Here is a 21,867-nt window from a genome sequence, read left to right as displayed (position 1 = left end):
CATGCTCTCTGCCATGTTGCCTTATTGTGTAATAGCTTACATGGGAATGCCTGTTTTTCTTCTAATCCATGCCTTACAGGTAACTCTCCCCATGAAACATCATTTCTTGAAAAGCACAACTTTTCACCATTTTCCTTCTCCTGCTAAGCTCTCAGATAAACTTACATTTCTAATGATTTCTAGAATTTACTGTGGGAGAAAAAAAAAAATTGGATTTGACTTCCAAAGACCCCTGAAGAAAGGCAGATCCGTAAATGCCCTACAGGAGTTCTCCATGGAGAGGTATCCTGTTTTGCAGTGGTGTGTGTGTGTGTTGGTGGGGGGAGGGAGTTCCAGTTAAAATTTGGCCACTTCTATAGGGAAAGATCAAAATACCATTTTCCTGACTCACTTTGGTAAGTGGCAGTTACGTTGTGTTTGCCTATAATGAAGGCCCCATCGCCAAAGAAAGTGCGGAAGAGGGGGCAGCAGCAAGGTAATTACCACCTAGATAAAATATTTGCCACCGCCTCTGAGGTGCAGCTCCCCGCGCGCTCACTCTCGGTTAATGGCGTGCGCGATTTTGCCCGCAGCTCCGCCACTCGAACCATCAGAACCAATAATCTTTACTTTACCCAGTCCTCGGGTATCGATAGCTTCTCTCGCCTCCGGGCGTCGGCTTTGATATGTTAATATTTCTGAGTAGCAAATTCTGCAGAGATCATATTAATGTTGTACGTACAGAGTGGAGCTTTGCCTTCGTTGAATATTCAGATACTGGATTTCAAAAGGCATCTCTTGAAGAAATGAGGCTTCTATTTACAGGAGTCGTCTGTGTTTTTAATCATTAAAAAAAAAGAAAGAAAGGAAAACCCACTCTTCTTTTCCCCAGGAATCTTCTGAGACTCCCTTATGGCCCCCTCCCCTTTGACAGGCGCTGGCCCCTTTCATTTCTCGCCCTGAGAATTTAATAATAAGAGAACAATGTTGATGACAATGAGGACCACAATGATGATGAAGCTAATAATGAGGAGACCCAGATTGGAATCGCAGGGGTAGGGGCTCGTTGGGCTGGGCGCTGTGGCCTTCAGAGCAGGATGGAGGTGAAATGAGAAAACCCAGTTTTTCCATATTTGGGTGGGAAGTGTCATGTTGGCCCTGGCCTTTTTTTGTGAAATCGGGATGGCAAACTCAAAAAAGGAAAAGAAAAAAAAAAGAAAAAAGTGAAGAGGGGAAGCGCCCTTGTTTCGCTTTGTGATCACTCTGCCTTGCTGCCCCAGGCTAATTTCAGAAGCTTAAGTACCGCCATAGCCTCTGGGCCACTCGGAGAGGGAGCGGCCGGCCGTGGGCAGGCTGGAGCGCTTTCCGGATTGCCTGTGGCTACACAAAATACAAACTACTTTGAATCAAAACATTTTTGGGGAATTAATATGATCTGAACTCTGCACGTTTTAAGAGCGCCGGAGTTTGTCAGATCGCTTAGAGGTGACTGGCACGCCAGGCGGAGGCATTTAGGCTGCGGCACAAACATTGTCAGATCCGATTTAATTAAAAAAAAAAATGCTTCGGTGAAACAGAGCTTAGCATCCATCGCCCATTCTGCCAATAACAGAGTGGGTGGATCTGACCGCTTTTCCCTTCCGAAGCCCCCACGGCTGCCCCCGGGCTTCTGGGCCAGGAGGACCAGCTTTCTCTCGACTTCTCCAGGCCCCCGAACTTTGAGTCAGCCTTTGGGTCTTTCAGCATTTCCTGGAAGGAGTAAGATTGGAGGAGGGTGGGGAGACTTGTGCCTCTTCTTTTGTCAGAGCTTATGGACTCTCTCTACCTCAATACTCAAAACTCATTTCTATGGCTTATCTATTGTGAAAATAAGGCCAGGAAAACACCTGGAGCCTCGCCTGGCTCATTAGTCCTCACATACAGATTCCGAATTCAGTCACCTTTCCTTGAAGTCTAAAATTCAGATACCAAAAGACGTGGACCCGTGGTTTGTTGGAAATCTATTTTGAGGGAATGGGGGGGGGGGGGGGTGCTGCTTTTCCAAAGCCTAATGCCTTCTCCCCAATTCCTTATTGCTTTGAAAATCACCAAAAGCCAAAGCACTATCTTTGGAAAGTGGGGATTAATACCGCACCCACCCCCCCAACACACACATGATTACACACCCACCGCCACATTAAACTAGTAGGTCTCCCCTGGCAGGCCTCCCTTTCTTTTGTTCTGTCTGGAACCTGCACCGGGAGGAGCGCTTTTCAAACCTGGGAATCCAGTTATGCCTGGCATCTCCTCCCCCAAACAGCGCGCTTTGCAGCTCAAATATCAGCTGAGGCCTATTTGATTACAATGAAGCCCCTATCCCTTTGTTATTTGATTACAGTTAGTATCTGCTTCGAAGCACTGAGTGTGTGTTGGGGCTGAGGGGTGGAGTGGGGGATTACCTGGCGGGCGGGGGGGCGGATTGCGATTAAGAAGGGCAAGAGGCTAGAGGGGAAGCCGCCGGGAATGATCCTACCCCACCCCGTTTAAACGTGTGTACCTCGAAGAAATGCACCAGCAGAACAAACTGGGACAGGAAACTCTCGTAATCGCTTACTCATTTTTAATGTGTCAGAAAAAAAACCACGAGCGATCACTGGAGATGAAGAAGGGGAGGAAAAAAATCCCTGCCGTTTGTATTTCTTTCATTTGAATTGTAAACATCTGTTTGGCTGTAAGGCGAACAGAACATTTATTTTGCTCTCAAGATTTGGTCTAATTATGTCAACACCGACCGGCAGCGAGCGGGCGGCGCGGCGGCTTTGGAGAGGCTGCGCGCACCGGCAGCGCGGAAACCCGGCAGGAGGTATCGATCGCACCTGGAGGACGCGCGGGGCCTCCGGCCGGCACCCGCTCTGTTCTTGAGGCGGGTGGGGGGCACTCAGAGGGGACCCGTGGCTGAGAGGCAGCTTTGGGGGCGCCAGGGGAGCCGCGGTTCCTTGGAGACGACCGTGGCTGTTTCCTCTGCCCTAATTGCCTGGAATGAGAAGAGGAAAAAGCGCGTTGGCGCGTGGCTTTCTAATCCCGAAGCAGCGCAGAAAAGGTGGGTGGGGATCTTGTCACGCTCCACAGCTCGCACCCAGTGACGTGGTAGTTGCTCAGCGCCATGGTGGGATTGGGTGGCTTTTGCTCAGGGCGCTGAGCATGCGTGTATCCGTTTCCCATTGCACCTCCTCACAATCTGGGAAAATAAGTAGATCAGCTGGGAGCATCCCCATTTTTCAGATGGCCAGACTGAGTTCCAGAGTTACTCACCTACAATCCAACGGATCGCTAGTAGGCCAGCCTGTTACTTGCAGCCCAGTTCTCTTTCCACTCCCCCCCACCCCCACCCCCCATGCCTGCAGACACAGGGCCAGACTTTTGCAGCCAGGCCACAGAGGGCGCAGCCCCAGCCCCCTGCTTCTTCTAGAGGCCTGGGATCTAACAAGGTCTGCTGGCTGAAGGATCTGCTTCTATTCTTTCGTGCATGACTTTGTGATACACACACTAAACCCTTGGCTGACATTTTCCTATAGCGGTGGCAAAGTTAATCCCTTTTATGATAGCCAAGTCCTAGGCGAGTGACCTTGAGTAGATAGTCCCTGATTTCTTAGACTGTTACTATAGCTACACATCTAAGTTTACTGCAGCACTGGAAATAGGACACCCTATCTCCAGGTTTCAGTTTAAAAAACAATGACCTTCGTGGAAGTGTCGCTTCTCTGCACTATGAACGGAAAAGAGATGTGCTCTAAGAGTTCTGCGTGAGGACCCTGGCTGTGGCACCAGAGACACCCCTTACTGGAGTGCTGGATCTAGAATGAATATTACATAATTTCAATAAGAGCTTGCAGGCAACACAGGCACATGAGGAATTTCAACTAGTAACATTGGGGATGGACGCGGTACATGGCTGGGCATGGTTGACGCTTGCATGACGCTCCTTCTTTGAAATCTCACCATGGCCATCAGTTGGCTGGATCCCCTTCAAGAATCCCCACCTTCTTGGAACCTTCATTCCAAATGCAGAACTCTGGCTAGGTTGACCTATTGCTTTTTAATTCCTCCCTTCAAAATAAACTGGGGAGAATAACAGGAGGTTCCCCATGCTACTGTAAACTTTACAAGTTGCCAAATCTTTAGCCAGGACAAGAGAGTTCCCTAAGGCTGCAGCAATGCCAAGTATCAAAGCAACAGAAATTCCCTTTAAAGATGCTATGACATAAAAAACAAAAGACTCTAGAGTTGATGGCTAATCTGAATACAAAATAAATCCTCCAGGCAATTTGTGTGTGCATCAAGCATACTCTTAATATGCAGCCTGTATGACTTACCTACTAAATGCTTATCTGAGCATAAGCCAGAAACCCAACCTGGATGCAGGGGAGAGAGACCAAGGGCCCGGAGAGCTAGCGCTTAGCTGGGTAGCTGACCAAGGGCTTCCCTGGGAGCAGCTGGTTTTCAGCACATGGGGTTTTTCTTTCCCAAAGAGTGCTGCTTTCTATTGGAGAATGCCTAATTTGGCTCCTTTTACAAAAATTATAATATTTTGAATCTCTCTAAATAAGGTTTTAAACCCACTGTACATTAGTAAAGATAGGAAAGGTCTAAAAGTGTGTCCTTTCCCTTAGTAACCAGGAACATAACACATGCACAGACCCTTTTTCCTCACTCATAATAAACTTGGGACCCATTGGGTGAGCGGTCTTGTGCCCTCAATTGTGTACTGGCTAGTGTACAAGAGAAGGGGCTTTATGTAAGAATATGCATTTGCTTATGATTCATAGTGGCTGTGGGTGGAGGCCCATTTTCAGTAGAGGGCTGGGTGAATTTTGACTATAGATATCATTATGGCTTTTTAAAAATATTTTTGCTTCAGATGACCTCACAGTGACCTAAATTCTAAGGTTCTCAGGTTCTCAGTTCTCATAATATGACACTAAAGCCCAGATTCACTGATACCTAGCTTACTTTCCTGTTCATCTCAATGCTTTCGAAGTCACACATTTGTTTTTAAAATGCATTTTGCATCTGTAGGTATAAAGTGAGAGCATAACCAAAAGTATAGTCGTGTTTTTGAGCCCAGAAATCTAGGAGAACTGTATTATTATTATTATCATTATAGTAGCCCCCTCTTATCCTCGATTTTACTTTCCACAGTATCGGTTACCTAAGGTCTATTGCAGTCTGAAAATATTAAATAGAAAATTTCAGAAGTAAACAATTCATAAATTTTAAATTGCATGTCGTTCTGAGTAGTGTGATAAAATCCTGTGCCGTCCACTTAGTCCTTCCCTGGACATGAATCACCCCTTGGTCGAGTATATCCATATTACATAGTCTGTCTACTCATTAGTCACTTGGTAGCCATCTAGGTTATCAGATCACCGACTAATCACAGTGCTTGTGCTCAAGTAACCCTTATTTTACTTAATAATGACTCCAAAGTGCAAGAGTAGTGATCCTGGCAATTCGGATATGCCAAAGAGAAGCAGCAAAGTGTGAGTATATATAGGAAAAATATAGTATATATAGAGTTCAGTACTATCTGTGGTTTCAGACTTCTACTCAGAGTCTTAGAACATATCCCCTGTGCATAAGGGGGGAATACTGTGCTATTATTTTAAAATTGTTTCTGAGAATGACAGGTGGGGAAGCACAGGTAAATTTCTGTTTCTAGCTCCTGCAGAAGGCATTTGCATGGTTTCCCATAGTGTTGGCCACAAGTTTAATAATAAAAAAAAATTCAGTTTGACAATTAAGATGATGGCCCCTCAGGTTTTAACTAATGGCAGGTATCCAGGCACTAGCACAGGCAATTTCGCCTAGTGTACAGGACCCACCTTCCTGCCTGGAGAGGGCTAGCTCCTCTGATGTTCTCACTATGCCCTCTTCTGCCTTTGAGGGACATGCAGGGTGGTCACCCGCCACAGAATGCTCAGGGAGAATGACGTTAGTCCCAGCACTTTGGGGAGACATCCAGATAACGGTAAGACGGCCAGTAGGAATTCCAGAAAGTACAGGGGTGGAAACACTTTAAGAGTAGGGCAAGGTTAGCCTGTTCTCTCCACCCAGGTCCAGGACCCCTTTGCCTTTTTAAACATCCTCCCAGGTTCCTTAGTAACTGTGCCCTGAATCTAAATACCAGAGACTCCACTGACATACATTCCTTCTGAGCTGCTCAGTAGGAGGGCAGGAGTGTTCGGGAGGCCAGTGGTGAGTCCTAGACCAGTGCTTCTCAAACTTTAATGCACACACGAATCACCTGGGGGTCTTTTAAAATGCAGATTCTGACCCAGAAGGTCTGGGCTTGGGCCTGAGATTCTGCATTTCTAACGATTCCTAGGAGATGCCAGTTGAGGACCATCCACTGAGTAAAAAGATTTTGGATAACACTCTCCTGAGCATTTTTCTCCCTCTGCCTACATTTTTTCCCCCTTCTTTTTTGTCATAGAACTTTAGCCTTTTCTGGAGATGAGTCTAAAATAGCTCATAACCGAAGAAATCAAATGTGTGCTCAGAAAAGCAAACTTTGAATTTGACTTTGCCAAGGAAGCTCTTCCCTCCCCTCCCCTTGCTCAGTGAATTGGGGGGTGGGAAGCTGAGAGCAGCCTTGGATCCTGGGGCTTTGTAGCCTCCTTGTTAGCAGTGTGGACATTGGCTCAGGAATTATGCAGTAAGGGAGGACTGAGCAGCAGAAAACTCTCCCCAGCAAGGATCATTGTGGGTCCTCAACTCTACTTCAGCTGCCTGAGGTTAGAAAATGTGCTCTTGTTCGTGGAGGAGAGCAGAGCTCCAGGGGCTTCCTGGAGATTATTGGCCACTCACATTTACCGTGTTCCTGTTACTGTATGCTAGGTCATGTGCTGCGCTTGACTGTGTGTGCTGATCCCAAGGGTGGACCTATTATCCACCCACATGTGTTGGAAGTTTCTGGAAGTGGGCAAATGAATTATAGTGGTGCCTGTAGTTGGTAGACGTATACAGGAAAGGAGATGGCAGCTCTCAAACTTTTTGGAAAAGAGCTTTCAAAAATTTTTTCTATATATTAAATCATGGATAAAATAAATCCATCTATGTGCACACACATACATATACACACAGCCATGGATAAATAATACCTACCTTTTGCGTGATTAATTGGTGGAGTTTGGAGGTTTTAATTAATTGAAGTTTTTCTTGGTATGGATGATATCAAAATGAACACTGATGGGTCAGCCTACACTCCACAGTATGCTAATTTTTACTTAAGATAATCTACATAAACATCTCCAGTAGATATTTGAAAGACAAAACGTTGAGTGTCATTTGAAAGGACATCTTCAGAGCAGCTCTGAGATGATTCAGCTGGTGTGCGTGTAAGGAAGGTATGCAATGCATCCCTGAATCCTGACGAGAGCCTTGGTGTTAACTGTCTTTCATGCAGTCATAATCTCCACTGTCATTAACATACAATATGCTTTTTCCTCCAAAGGTGGTACCTGTGTGGTCAACCCCACAGACTTGTTTTGCTCTGTCCCTGGCCGGCTGTCCCTTCTCAGTTCTACTTCCAAATACAAGGTGACCATTGCGGAGGTGAAGAGGCGCCTCTCACCACCCGAATGCCTCAATGCTTCACTCCTGGGAGGCATTTTGAGAAGGTATGTTAAAGTTGTTTTCCAGTTGTTTGTGGGTCTCTGATACCACACTCCCCAACCCTCAGCTCTTACATCTTCTGTCCCATGTTGAATTCCTCAAGTGGTCAAGAGTTCTCATATTTTCCCTCAGAATGTGAATTGTCAAAACTTAGTGTTTGCTTGTGTTTGGACAGAGCAAAGTCCAAGAATGGGGGCCGCTGCCTGAGAGAGAAGCTGGATAGGCTTGGCCTGAACTTACCCGCAGGAAGACGGAAAGCAGCCAATGTTACCCTCCTCACTTCCTTAGTTGAAGGTATGGCTTTTCAGCTCTGCAGAGTAAGGATGGAAGGTTAGCAATTCTTTGAAGCACAGGATTATTACATTATGCTGTCTAATTTTTGTCTATGCCAGTGATTTTCAACCTTTTTTATCTCATGGCACACGGAAATTAATTACTAAAATTCTGCGGCGCACCAAAAAATATATTTTTGATGATCTGATAAAAAATAGGCATAATTTTGGTTCATTCACATCAGACAGATATTATTGTGTTGGCTATTGTCATTTTATTAATTTGACAATCTAAGGGAAAAGAGGTCAGTGCCTTGACTGAACAGTCAGATATTGCGTGTTTTAAAAAATCTTGTGACACACCGGTTGAAAATCGCTGGTCTATACTGTTAAGCAGGATAGTTAACAGTTACAAGCAAAGTTTCCAATTCATCTTAATAATTACTAAATTGCACTTAATATAAAGATCATATAATTCATAACATTATTTAATTTACGGATCTCAGCAATAATAGGGAAGAATGCAACAATGGAAGATTGAGGTACTTTAACAAGTATGCCCTAAATATCAGCATCAAAAATTGGCTGTACTATTGTCATTTTTATTATTGTTTGTTTTAGAGTTCAGATCAATTTGACTTAAATCATTGTAACTCAGTGCAACATGATCTACAGGATAAATAATAATTCTTTATAAAGAGTTCATGGGAGTCTAGGCATGATACTGAGCCTGAGGACACATCATTTGAATCCTAGCAGACATCTGTCTCCTAAAGTACCGTGCAGTTCCATGGCTTATGGGTAGAGAAACTGAGTTACAGAAAAGTTAAGGTTAACCAGTGGGGTAGAGACAGAGGTAGAAATATGTTCCCAGAAGTTATTCCCCCCCCCCCCCTTTATCTTTTGTTTCTTCTATGAGGACTAAACTTTGCATATTCTCATTCCATCTTCTTCTAAGAAGAGGTATTATTGAAGTTTCATTTTAACTCTGTGGGGGAGCTTTTGATTGTTAAAGGAGAGTTCTGTAACCCAGAATGCTATTGTTTTAAATATAAACAAAGAGGCTTTTTTCCAAGAGTCACTGAAGTACTCCTATGGCACTTTTCTTGCATTGGTTGCTCACTTGTCTACAAGGCGCTGTAGGAGGTGAAAAGTAAGTGACACACAAAAGCAAGCATCCCGTGTTTTTGCGGATTACCCATGCATACCACTTATTGTACAACTTTGTGAAGTAGTGTGTTCCTGATATTTGTCTTGGCAAAATTGCTTTGGTGACTTTGCTGTTAACCGTTATATTTGCATTGTTCTCTAATTGCAATAATAACAACTACAACAATAATGTTATTGGCCACGAACATTCACTAAGTATTACTGTTACTGTATTCTCTAGCTGTGCTGTGTTTGCTTGAGTGAGGTCATACTGTAAGATGACATATGGTACAAGGAGTTGACCAGTCATCCACTCATATGGGTTGGGGGGCTGGGAAGAAGGGCAAAGTAGAAAAAAATGACTAAGGTGTTGATTCTAAAAGGAGAAAGATTTCTGCTCAATTTAAGTGAGAACATCATTAAAATTATAGCTATTTAACATAACAATTGTTCACGACGTAATAGGAATCGCATGGATAGTAGGACTTGATTGGTTCTTACACCCAACTCTGCAGTGGAATTGACTGAGAGGTTTATTTAAAATGCTTGGACCCCATCCCTTCATCAGTTGAAATCATTCTCTGGGGGTATGGCCCAGGCATCTATATTTTTTAAAAACACCCCCAGTTATTCTGATTTAATGAGGTTTAAGGGTCATTGCTCTGTTTCCTGAGATCCTTTCCACCACATAGGATGGACTGACTATGAATTCTCATGAAATTTGTAACATATGTGAAAAGTAAAGGCCTTAAGAAAGACTTTTCTCCATGGTTTCTGTGAATATACTGGGCAGTACAAACTGAAGAGCCATAAAAGGATATATTCGCAGTTCTTCTTATTGATTTTTATAGTAGCCAAAAGCACTGGAGTATCCTGTGTGGGAATCGTCGATCGATGCTAACAGAGAGGATGCAGGTTAAATATGTGAAATCCTAGGATGATCTCGTGGTCTTGCCATATACTCCTTCAGCTGCCTCTCACCAAAGTGCCTAACTATCACAAAAGTGCCTAACTTGTCTTCTACTCATTTGGTCTCTGCTTACAGAGGAGTCACATCAACCTTTGCTGATGAAGCTTAAGATTTTATTCTTCCCAGATACAACTCAAATTAATGAGATACATTTGAAGTCCCCCAAATACTAATGGTGTAGAGAAATATATCTTTTTTGTTGTTGTTGAATTCAAGGCACTTTGATGGAACTGAGGAAAAGAGAGTTAGGAGCAAAGGGACCTTTCCATTCCTCAACTACTCACATATTACATTATGATCCTCAAATGCACACTGTATTACACACACACACACACACACACACACACACGTTTTAAGTTTCATCACTAACTGGTATGTTTTCTGATATTTTTATTCTATTCCATATATTTGCTTTCTTTTTAAATGCTGATTGTAGTCCCACTAAATTTATTTAAAGACTGTTGAATCTTGGGTCATGACCCACAGTTTAAAAAAGCAAATTTTAGAACATGAAGAGAGCTTTACATTTGAAGAACAAGGACATTCCACCTAAATTAAAATAGGGTTCATTGGGCTAGTGGTGACAACTGATGGCTCTCTTCCAGCCAGCAAGATGCCATGTGCTGCGTTAGGCTCAGAGTCCTTGGAATCCTCTGGGTGATGCCAGCTGTATACAGAATAATGGTGACCCAACTCCCATTTATCAATCTCTTGGGATATTGAAATAGTTGATACTTCTCTTTAGTACTTTGGTGACCTTGATTCTTTCTGTGCTAACATGGGTCTGATTCTGTTACCTCAGGTTGTTTTGCTTGTGCAGTGTTAGGTGGTACATAAATTAAAACCTCACCATGTTACTAGTTGGTGTGAATATAAGGCTTTGAATTAATCATGTCTCTGGGTAATATTTTTCCTCTTCAAGCAAACATTTTTGTAAAAGCCAGCAACATTTTAGATTTTTTTTTCCAAAAAATTTAAAAATCAGATTTCTATTCATCAAAAATGGTCCCTCAGCTTTCTTATATTCACTAAAGGCTCGGTCCACAGATTCGTGCACTGGTGGGGTCCCTCGGCCTGGTCTGCATCCTCTCGCAATCCAGGATCCCTCGGGGGATGTCAGAGAGTAGGTTTCGGCCTGATCCCTGCAAGCCATCACTTGAACTCTCTGACACTACTTAGTCGCCCGAATTTAGGATCACATTGCATCTTGGTTTGTTTCTCTTTTCTGATTATCAACAGTGTCTCTTGTAGTTTCAATAGGGTGTCCATTTAGTCATTCATTCAGTCAGTTATAAGATTACCCTGCAAACCCTTTTTTTCTAGTCCAAACATACCAACTAATGGTAAGAGAAAGGAATGCTATCACTTGGTGCTATTTCCCTATTTTCTTTAATACCGAGCCTATGCAATTGCATTGCCAGGAAACCAGGGAAAAGAACAACCAATTTGACAATTAATTCTTTCCCATAGAAGAGGCAGTAGCAAGTGGAGGTACATCACGTTTGCTTGATATGTGATTAGATCATGGCTTTTTATTTTAAGAAGAGGTATTGTTCACTGCTTGAGGCTTCTAGGATTCAAACACTAACATTCTTTTGCCAAGAATTTTGATAATGCATGCACAGGGCATGCTTACCATCAGTTGCTCTTCTCATGGGATTGAGAACAAAGCTGATAGTCTCATTGCCTTTTATATAGGTACCACAATGGGTGTTTAATGGACTGTGGAGCTTAAGGCTAATTTCCAGGGACTCATGGCTATTATAGGTCTGAAAGGACTATAGTCCCCAAATAACTCCTCCACTACCCATTTCAGACATCACATTCCCACATTGTCCTTCCTTTGGGATAAAGATTTTCAGCTTTCTTCTGAAACTATACATGATATAAAAAGGATAATAAATTGACTCTTTGTCATAATAACTCTAATTGGTGCTTGTTTAGTCAGACAATGCCCTGGAACACCTCAATCATGAGGGTCTCTGGTGTTCCCATTGGCACACAAACGCTCTAGCATTGGGCTGTGCATTTCACAACTGTCAATGGAGTTGGGCTCGATAGAGTAATGTTAGTAAAGCCTGTGTTACACATTCATTTCAAGGTCTCAGAAAAATGACTTTTTTTCTCCCAGGCCAATAGGTATTATTTCATCTGTAAATTTCTCTTTTCTTGTTTTTAATATATTTTTATTGATTTCAGAGAGGAAGGGAGAAGGAGGGAGATATAGAAACATCAATGATAAGAGAGAATTATTGATTGGCTGCCTCCTGCATGACCCCTACTGAGGATCAAGCTCGCAACCCAGGCATGTGCCCTGACCAAGAATCGAACCGTGACCTCCTGGTTCATAGGTCGATGCTCAACCACATACCCATGCCAGCCGGGCTATAAATTTCTTATTCTAAGTTATAGAATAATTTCTATCTGAGAGACGCTGCTTTGATAAATGGTATTAGTAAGAACTAGTATTTATCAGAATTTTCAATAATTGATCACAATGAAACAGAGATTGTATCATACAATGTTATGAACAAATAGACACCTTCTTAGATGATCTTAAATTATTTACTTACTTCCTAATATTACCCAAATCTATGATTTCATTCATTTTTAGGGGGAAGAGGTTGAGGCAGAGGAAATAGGCTACTACACATATGACTTTGTGTTTGACTATGTGCTCAGAGTGTCCTTACATTCCTGCTTCTCATGGTGACTGTGGCAGAAAAGGCAAATGTGTTGAAGCCACTATTGCCCGCTTTGGTCCAGCTCATTACACATTGTTGTAAGCCATAATGCTCACTAAAGACATGTCTCTGCATTATTTTCCTTGTGATTTCATTTTCTTTTTTTCTGTTACTGTCATTCAAACTTTATGCCTCAACTAATACGCTTTTCAACCACTCTGTTCTGCTTTTCTCCCAATATTCACATTTATCAACATTCCTACGTGTTCTAATAAAATTGCAATTGTTATTATTGATGTCTAACTCCTCCTGAGCAGCAGTGGATGTTTTGGAATTGCTCATGTTTTAATTTACAACAGATGTTTGAGTTTAGAATTAAATGTAAGAACAGGGCCAGAGAGTAAGTTTGCTTTGAATTCATATCATTTTAAATAGATAATTTATACAAATGGTAAAAAATACAAAAGTTGAAAAAGAATATATAGTGAATTACCTCCTTTTTTCTTTGTTCTTCAATCATTCAGTTCCCCTCCTGGAAGAAAACAAATGTCATCGGTTATTCTATTCCTTTCCAATGACATCTGAGTATATGCATGGGGTTTTTTTACTACACGCACTTTCTGCTTGTTGAGTTTTTTTTCTCATCTTATCTTAGTGTTCTTTTTTTTTTTTTAGTGATTATAAGTTGTCCATTCTTCAAAACACTCATGGTATTCTGTTGTTTGAGTGGATTGTAATTTATTTAACCAGTGCCATACTGAATTTCATATAGGTGTTTTTAATCTTCAGCTATTACAAACAGTGCTGTACAATGAGTAACCTCACACTTAAATGTAAATAATTCTGCAGATATGCAAGCACATCTATTCAATTAATTCGTAGGGATGTGTTACAGGCCTAAAAGATATTTACATTTGTAATTACAGAAGCTTATGGAAGATTGTTCTCCATAGTGGTTTTAAATCTAGAATCCCATCAGCAATGGGGATAAGAAGTATTGATATGATAGTACTTCCCTCTACTATAATCCAAGCAGGATACTGTCAATTTTTTAATTTTTGCTAATCTGATTGATTATAAAAAAAGGCTACCTACACTATGAAGGAAGATGAGTTGTGTATATTTTTAGGAAAATTTTATGAGCTTTTCTATATGTTCATTTACTTTATCCTTATGGGATGAGTTTGTGTATTTTCCTCATTGAGGCATAAATACTCATTATATAACAGAAAAATTGGCTATATGTCTCTGATATGAATTGTAAAGTTTCTCCACTCCTGGCTTTGGTTTATCTATTTGCTGTTTGTCTGTTTGGTTTGTTTGTTTGATTTGTTTATGTCTATGTCCTGCAGAACTTTTTGATGTTAATATAATCATATTTCTCATCTATTTCATTCCATGGCTTTTAGTTTTTATTATCATACTTTAAAAGGCCTTTTTTTAAAAAAAAAAATCCCATGTTATCTTCTAATTACTTTGTGGTTCTTTTTTATGTTTAAATCTTTGATGTATCTAGACTTTGTTTTGTTGTTGGATGTATGTTTAGATCCAATTTTATTTTATTTTCCCCCATATGGCCACCCAGTTGTCTCCACACTGGGTGTTGATAATCCATTTTTTCCTCACTAGTATGAAAAGCAAACTTAATCTTACACAAAATATCCCTACACAAATATACTTTTTCAATAGACTGATGACTTTGTTTCCCTAATATTGCTGTCTCCACTTCTACCATCACATGTTCTTTTCTGTTTCTAGAGTTTATACTATATCAGCCAAATAATAAGGCAGAACTTCTCATGCAAGAGCCCAGATATAGGCGTGGACAGTTTAATATTAGCTCTGTAATGACTGCCTTCCCTTTGAATAAGCCACAGATTCCTTGTATTTGGGGGATACGTATAGTCAATTCCTATGTAATACTTTCCCTTAGAGCAGTGGTTCTCAACACTGGCTTGTGATTACTGCAGGAGCTTTCAAAAGATGCAGATGCCCTGACTCCAGAGAATAACTGATATGGAGTGGAACCCTGACTTAAAAAAAAAAAAAAGACACATAGCCCAGCCAAAGTGGCTCAATGGTTGAATGTTGACCTATGAACTAGGAGGTCATGGTTCAGTTCCCAGTCAGGGCATATGCCTGGGTTGCAGTCTCAATCCCCAGTGTGGGGCATGCAGGAGGCTGCCAATCAGTGATTCTCTCTTATCGTTGATATTTCTATCTCTCTCTCCCTCTCCCTTTCTCAATAAAAATATATTTTTTAAAAGACACATAAACCATAAACTCTCAGGTTATGGAAGTAGCAAGGGTTGAAAAACAATGCCTTCAACTATAGTCTATTAAGTGGCTCTGCTAATAAGACAATATACTCTATTTATATGGGTTTGCTATATATTTTGCTCTTTGTAGCAATTCTCTTTTGTTCTACCTTTTCACTATATGCTTCGGAAAGGGTGCTTCACAAGACTATTATTTTAATTAACCAAAAAATATTTCAAAGCTTTTTCATTGAACAAATGTTCACTGAGTACTTATTATGAATTAGATGCTGTGCCAAGTGTGGAATGGTGAACAAAATTATCTCTTTGAAAAATTAAGTGTTGGCATTCAAACAAAATCATCATTAAGCTAGGGAACCTGCCACATAATAAGGCACCTGTCTATATTTTACACTGTATGACATATAGTGTTGTAGAGTACATTGCTTTCAGAATACTTTGGGGAAACCTATAACAGATATATTAACTTTGTCCTGCAGCTCTATGGTTTACTGTAGCTGGATATCATAAGATAATTTTTTTTGTTTGTTTTAATCCTCACCTGAGGATATTTTCTCCATTGATTTTTAGAGAGACTAGAAGGGCAGGAGGAGGGGGAGAGAGAGAGAAACATTGACGTGAGAGAGAAACACAGCAATTGGTTGCCTCCCACACACACCTTAGTTGGGGCTGGGGATTGAACCTGCGGCTGAAGTATGTTCCCTTGACCAGGAATCAAACCTGTGACCCTTTGGTCCAAGGTCAATGCTCTAGCCACCGACCTAACCAGACAGGAAGTAAGATAATTTATTTAATGTAATATCCAGGTTTAAACATATTCTCAGATTTGCTTTCTAATAGGTACTTTCTTGAATAATCCCAAAGGTAGACTTAATTGTGCTCTTGCCCAGTACATGTAAATAAGACTGAAATCATAAATATGTGACTGGGATTGAACACATATAAATTTTTCCATTTAATTAATAACATTGGGTAGTGCAATACTAAGTTAAACCTAAATTGTTTTTAAGGCAATATTTATAGTGATAGTTGGTAAGAATTATCTAGTGAATAACAATGTAGAAATGTCCTTTAGTACAAATTAGTTTTAGATATTGATATTTAGTTGCCTAAAGTACACTTTCCCCTAAAATACAATAATTTTAAAAGAAGGAATAAGCCCGAATGACCATATAAAAAGTTGAAAATCAGGTGTATTTCCTTTTTGTTAAAAATGCATTTAGATCTGCTTCTGGTAAAATACTGTGGGAACCCAGAATCTCAACAAAATGAGCAATCAGCTCTCCTCAGAAAACATTTTCCCATTAACTTTCTACTTCCAGGAGGCATCAATTATTGCTGTTTAATTTTTTCTTTCATTTTTCACTTTTTGTTTCTGAGTGGGAAATATGAGTGCCCTGAAACCAGGGAGCAAACCCTCTTCTTATGTTCTTCCATATTCTGTAATTTTACTTGAGCCGGCTTTTTGAGAGAGTTACTCAATACGTGCCATCAAGTGGTGCTGTTATTATGGAAACGTTGAATATTCCTTCATGGTTTCCACTTTTTTAGAAGTGGTGGTGTAGCCACATAGAGCCTAAAGCCTTGCACTTGGAATACTCCTGTCTAAGCATTAACACCAGTCCCCAAACCGTCCTCCTAAAATGTGTCCTCCTTCTACAGTGTTCTTGGAATGACATGAAATACAATGGGTGTACTTGCTAAAGTTAGTGTAGTGTTCAGTTGAGTAAGTAAAGAAGGAGTCGGGGACTGGTTGTCAGGTGGCACAATGCACCGAAATAAAGGAATAGCTTAAATCTGTTCTGGAAAAAAATAGAAGAAGAACCAGGGCATTCCACCTTGTCTCACACAGAAATAAGGTAGGAGCAGCTGTACTTGTGAATGCGTATGGGGGTAGACAGGAAAATGTTTTGGGCCCATTATGGACCACACTTTTCACTATAAGTTACTGTACTTGCTTGTTGGCCATGTGGATGTTTTTTGTTTTGTTTGTTTTTAGTTGATTTCAGAGAGAGAAAGGGAAAGGGAGAGAGAGATAGAAACATCAATGATGAGAGAGAATCATCTATCAGCTGCCTCCTGTACACCCCCTACTGGGGATTGAGCCCACAACCCAGGCATGTGCCCTGACCGTGACCTCCAGGTTCATAGGTCGAGGCTCGTCCACTGAGGCACACCAGACGGGCCCATGTGGGCGTTTTGATCCACCACAGAGACAGGGATGCTTGTAGATCTCTATTTTCACGAACCAGTCAAATAACCTAGCAATTTATTCCTATGCTTTTGTGATCCTGACATTTCTATCTTTTTTAAACCTGTTGACTCTAATATATCTGCTGTACAGCATTTAACTATAGATTTGTCATCCTTACTGAATATCATGTGTATTTTAACTCACAGATCCACTTCCTCATTCATTCTTGGGTCCTTAACACACAAAGCTTTGGTGGCACGATGCACACATTTTAACTACATAGCAGAGTGTCTTCACTTGCCACCTCTTTTGATGCAGCATCACTGTACATCCAGTAACAATGTTACATCACAAGCAGGAAGAAGCAGTAAACAGAACTAAGGAAGGAAGGATCTGGCTGTCAGGGTAAATGTAAATAGCAGCTGTTATAGTCAAACTATTTTTAAAGCGACCACATGGTGAGAGCTTTGCATAAAATGGGCCAGAACTGCAAAAGTGACTATACTATATGCCATTATAACATCCTTTTAAGAAAATATCTTTGTGCCATTTTTTTTGCCAAATATGCACACATGTCCTCCCCTAATTGGTTAGGGTGATAAACTGCTGGTATTAAGCACTTTAAAAATATGGCTTGTACATTGCAGTGTTATTCAAAACTGCGGCCCTTCAATAACTGGCACTACCCAGACTAATCGGTAGAGAGACCCTTCCCATTTAGTTATGTCACCTTTCTATTTTTTTTTTTTTTTTTTTTTTTTTTTTTTTTTAAATATATTTTATTGATTTTTTACAGAGAGGAAGGGAGAGAGATAGAGAGCTAGAAACATCGATGAGAGAGAAACATCGACCAGCTGCCTCCTGCACATCCCCCACTGGGGATATGCCCGCAACCAAGGCACATGCCCCTGACCGGAATCGAACCCGGGACCCCCCAGTCCGCAGGCCGACGCTCCATCCACCGAGCCAAACCGGCTTCGGCTGTCACCTTTCTATTTAAAATGGAGGAAAGAAAATGATGTTTTCTAGCACATGAATATAAAAATCTTAACTAAGATTTATATGTTGCAGCTGCGTTGAAACAGAATACACAGGGTAGGGGTTGGATCATGATGAGATAGTCCGCCAAACATTGTCTGATCTAACATGTTTACCTCATGGTAATATTTATACTATGTATTGAACTAGACTCTTCTAAGACCTAGAACAGGACTTCTCACATTGCAGAAATAATAATAATTTTTTAAAAAGTTGTTAAACACTCAGTGAATTAATAAAAAGAATGAATGACAACATTAATGTCTATTGGTAACATAAATAAAAATTAAACACACTTGCATACATATAAGTCTAATTTTAATGCTTGTTTAATATTTGTACACATAGAAACTTCATATCAGGATATTAACTAATCTGCATATAAATGTACTTTTCTGTCAAATAAACAGGACAAAAACCCCCCCGTTTCTCTTTACTCAATAGGTATAAATCATAGAAATAAACCACCATTCAATAGTTTTTAGCCTTGTTCCTCATTAATATACATCAGGGAAAACTTTTGAGATAAAAGCTTTTAGGAAAAGACTATAAACAAATATTGAACTGATTTAATTGCAGAATGCTGAAGTCTTTAGGGAGATGTATACTGAGGTTTATAATTTACTCTAAAATGCATCAAAAATAATATGGATTGATGAATGAGTAGAGATAAAGAAAGGTGAGTGGATATTGATAAAGCAAGTAAAATATTAAGGGTGGACATTAAGGCAATTCACTGTTGAAGTCTTTCAACTTTGCAATATGTTTGAATTGTTTTATAATTAAAATGTTTGAAAAAAAATCTTATGAATTTATTTACTTTTTTCCCCTGTAGCATTTTTAGTTGTAATAAAGGCAAGATGTTCAAGAATAATTTATTTATTTATTTATTTATTTATTTAAATATATTTTATTGATTTTTTACAGAGAGGAAGGGAGAGAGATAGAGAGTTAGAAACATCGATGAGAGAGAAACATCGATCAGCTGCCTCCTGCACACTCCCCACTGGGGATGTGCCCGCAACCCAGGTACATGCCCTTGACCGGAATCGAACCTGGGACCTTTCAGTCCGCAGGCCGACACTCTATCCACTGAGCCAAACCGGTTTCGGCAAGAATAATTTAAGATAAAATTACTCTTAGGATTATATTTTCTCAGTTCTATATTATCCTAAAATGTTTTCCTGTTTTCTATTGTAATTTTCTTTGTCCTTAATTATAAATGAGTTTTCCAACCTGAAAAAATATTATTTGTCATTTCCAGAGAAAATGAATATATTTACTGAGCAAAATATATGAAAGTCTCATTAATATTAACTAGTCTACTTTGTATATTTACTTTGTATAACTATAAACTATTCCTACTCTATAATAATATTAACCATTTTTACTTCTTTCTGGTATTAAATTATCCACTACTCTGTTATTCTATGAATATAAAGCAGGATTAAATCCATTACATCTTAGACTGTTACTTTGGCTAATCACCATACAAACATCATATGATTTGGACATCAAGCCTGACTTTTGAAAATTTTTCATGGCAAAATTTGATTGACCTGATGGCTGTTAGATCACCTTCACCTCCTTTGAACTTACCTGAAACATTTTATCTCCAACACTCATTTGATACTTGTAAGACAACAGCTTGTATTATATATAATGTCAACTATGTCAACAAACATGTACAGATTATAGATATTACTTCTATAGGTACAATATAAATTATAAAGTGCTAATAAGGTGTTTTTGTGTTTGTTGTTATTGCTGTGACTAGTATTTGGTATGGTTGTCACCTTCCTATAAACAGGGATGATCTTTGATGTCCTTTTATATCCCCCATTACTCTTACCTAGCACTTTACCTTGAACAAAGTAGGTAGTGAAAGCTTGCTTTTTAAATGTTTTTAATGGTTGAGTAAGAGTTGGCTTGATTGAGCTTTAAAAATACTGTTGTTTTCCAGACCAAAGTCCATCAGTAAATCTTTACCAATAAACCGTTTTTGCCCCATGTCTTGAAAATGTACTTGGGTTTAAGATTTTATGAAAGAACCAAAGTTATTTATGATTTTATTATACTGATGAAGCATCAAATATTTTGTAATGTACTTAAGAAGCATCGTTAGCAACATAGTGATATGAAACCAATAGAATTCATTTATCTCATTTTCCCAAGTGTTCCAGCTTCTTTGGAAAATCATTTAGACCCTTTGCCAATATTTTGATAGGTCCCCTGGAAAAGATAGCTGAATATTTCGGATATACTGAAAATGGGCTGTAGGTTGAGCAGCAACAAGATGACATACCCACGAAGCTTGTTCCCAAGGGCATTAATTAATGCCCCTGAATCTCAGATGATGTCAGTCTGGCCTAATGGCCAGAGCTTCAAAGGGAGTCAAAACTCCTAGACTGCGGTTCTGGGTTTTCCCCTTGATTTTCCACATACCCCTACCTGGTAAGTAGCTTTGGTTCCTCAGTGTCTACTCATCATACCCATCTTACTCCATCCCCTCAAAGGTCCTTCCCTGGGATTATTCAGAATGAACAGGAAAAATGATCCATCTGACCACAGCCAGGAATGAGGCGTGAAGAAAATATAAGGCACTTCTCTTCCTGAGTTTGGTCAATCCTGAGAAACTGACTTTTATTGTCTGCCAACAGGGGAGGCTTTACACTTGGCGCGGGATTTTGGCTACACTTGTGAGACAGAGTTTCCAGCCAAAGCCGTAGGAGAGCATCTTGCCAGACAACATATGGAACAGAAAGAACAGACAGCAAGAAAAAAGATGATCCTAGCGACCAAGTAAGCCAACGGGGAAGCCTCTATCCTCGGTGTTTCCATTTTCTATGAAGTGGGGAGGCACTCAGAAAGAGAAAACACCTTCATAGTTTCTTATGGTTTCATGGTGCATATTCTAAAACAGAGAAATCCTTCTCCCTGTCCTTCTGCAGGAATGGTTGTATAACTGTTCACCACTACCACCACAGCTGCCGTTAACATTCCAAACACAAGTCCATTTTCTTGGGAGCTTCTGTCACTCTGTTGAGGTGTCTGGGAGTCAGTGTATTCAAACTGATGCTGAGGTCTTGTTTTCACATGAATAAATGTTAAAAGAACTTGAGAGAAGAGAAGTACTTCCATATTTGTCAAAGTTATGCTAAAGTAGCTTTAACTTGGGAGTTGTATTTTCTTTCTACCTGGGATCTAAGTCATGTATATTATGTAGGTGATATTTTGACCTTTGACTTCAAAAATATTGTGAAAACATGTACTTTTCTTTGATTCTTCTGCCCATAGCTGAACATTTACAGACCATTAAATATCAAGCAAAAATTTAATTCTCTAGTTTCAAAGACCTTATTTTACATGAAGTATACAGGCCATAAACATCTAGAAATTAGATCAGAGCCTTTATAATTTTTTTCTTTTTTGGTTATTTATATCCATCCATCTTCTTATTAGATAATGTGAAATGAGAATTAAGAACCTGAGACAACCTGGCTGGTGTGGCTCTGTGGTTGAGCGTTGACCTATGAACCAGGAGGTCACGGTTTGATTCCCAGTCAGGGCACCTGACATGCAGGAGGCAGCTGATCAATGATTCTTTCTCATCATTCATGTTTCTATCTCTCTCTCCCTCTCCCTTCCT

At 40.1% G+C, this 21,867-nt stretch overlaps 1 protein-coding gene across 1 annotated transcript in view; it reads left to right on the top strand.

Annotated features, from left to right (window-relative positions):
• TFAP2D (transcription factor AP-2 delta) overlaps window positions 1-21,867 on the top strand; it is a 52,692-nt gene that overhangs the window by 7,536 nt on the left and 23,289 nt on the right. Inside the window, exons 4-6 of the mRNA XM_070419352.1 lie at window positions 7,472-7,637; window positions 7,808-7,926; window positions 20,879-21,020. Of these exons, the coding sequence (XP_070275453.1) occupies window positions 7,472-7,637; window positions 7,808-7,926; window positions 20,879-21,020 (427 nt within the window). The remainder of the gene's footprint in view (window positions 1-7,471; window positions 7,638-7,807; window positions 7,927-20,878; window positions 21,021-21,867) is intronic.

The sequence above is a fragment of the Myotis yumanensis genome, unplaced genomic scaffold (genome assembly GCF_028538775.1).
Source record: "Myotis yumanensis isolate MYYU_CA2020_CCGP unplaced genomic scaffold, mMyoYum1.0.hap1 SCAF_6, whole genome shotgun sequence".
Classification (NCBI taxonomy): Eukaryota; Metazoa; Chordata; class Mammalia; order Chiroptera; family Vespertilionidae; genus Myotis; species Myotis yumanensis.
This window is presented reverse-complemented; position numbering and strand designations above follow the sequence as displayed.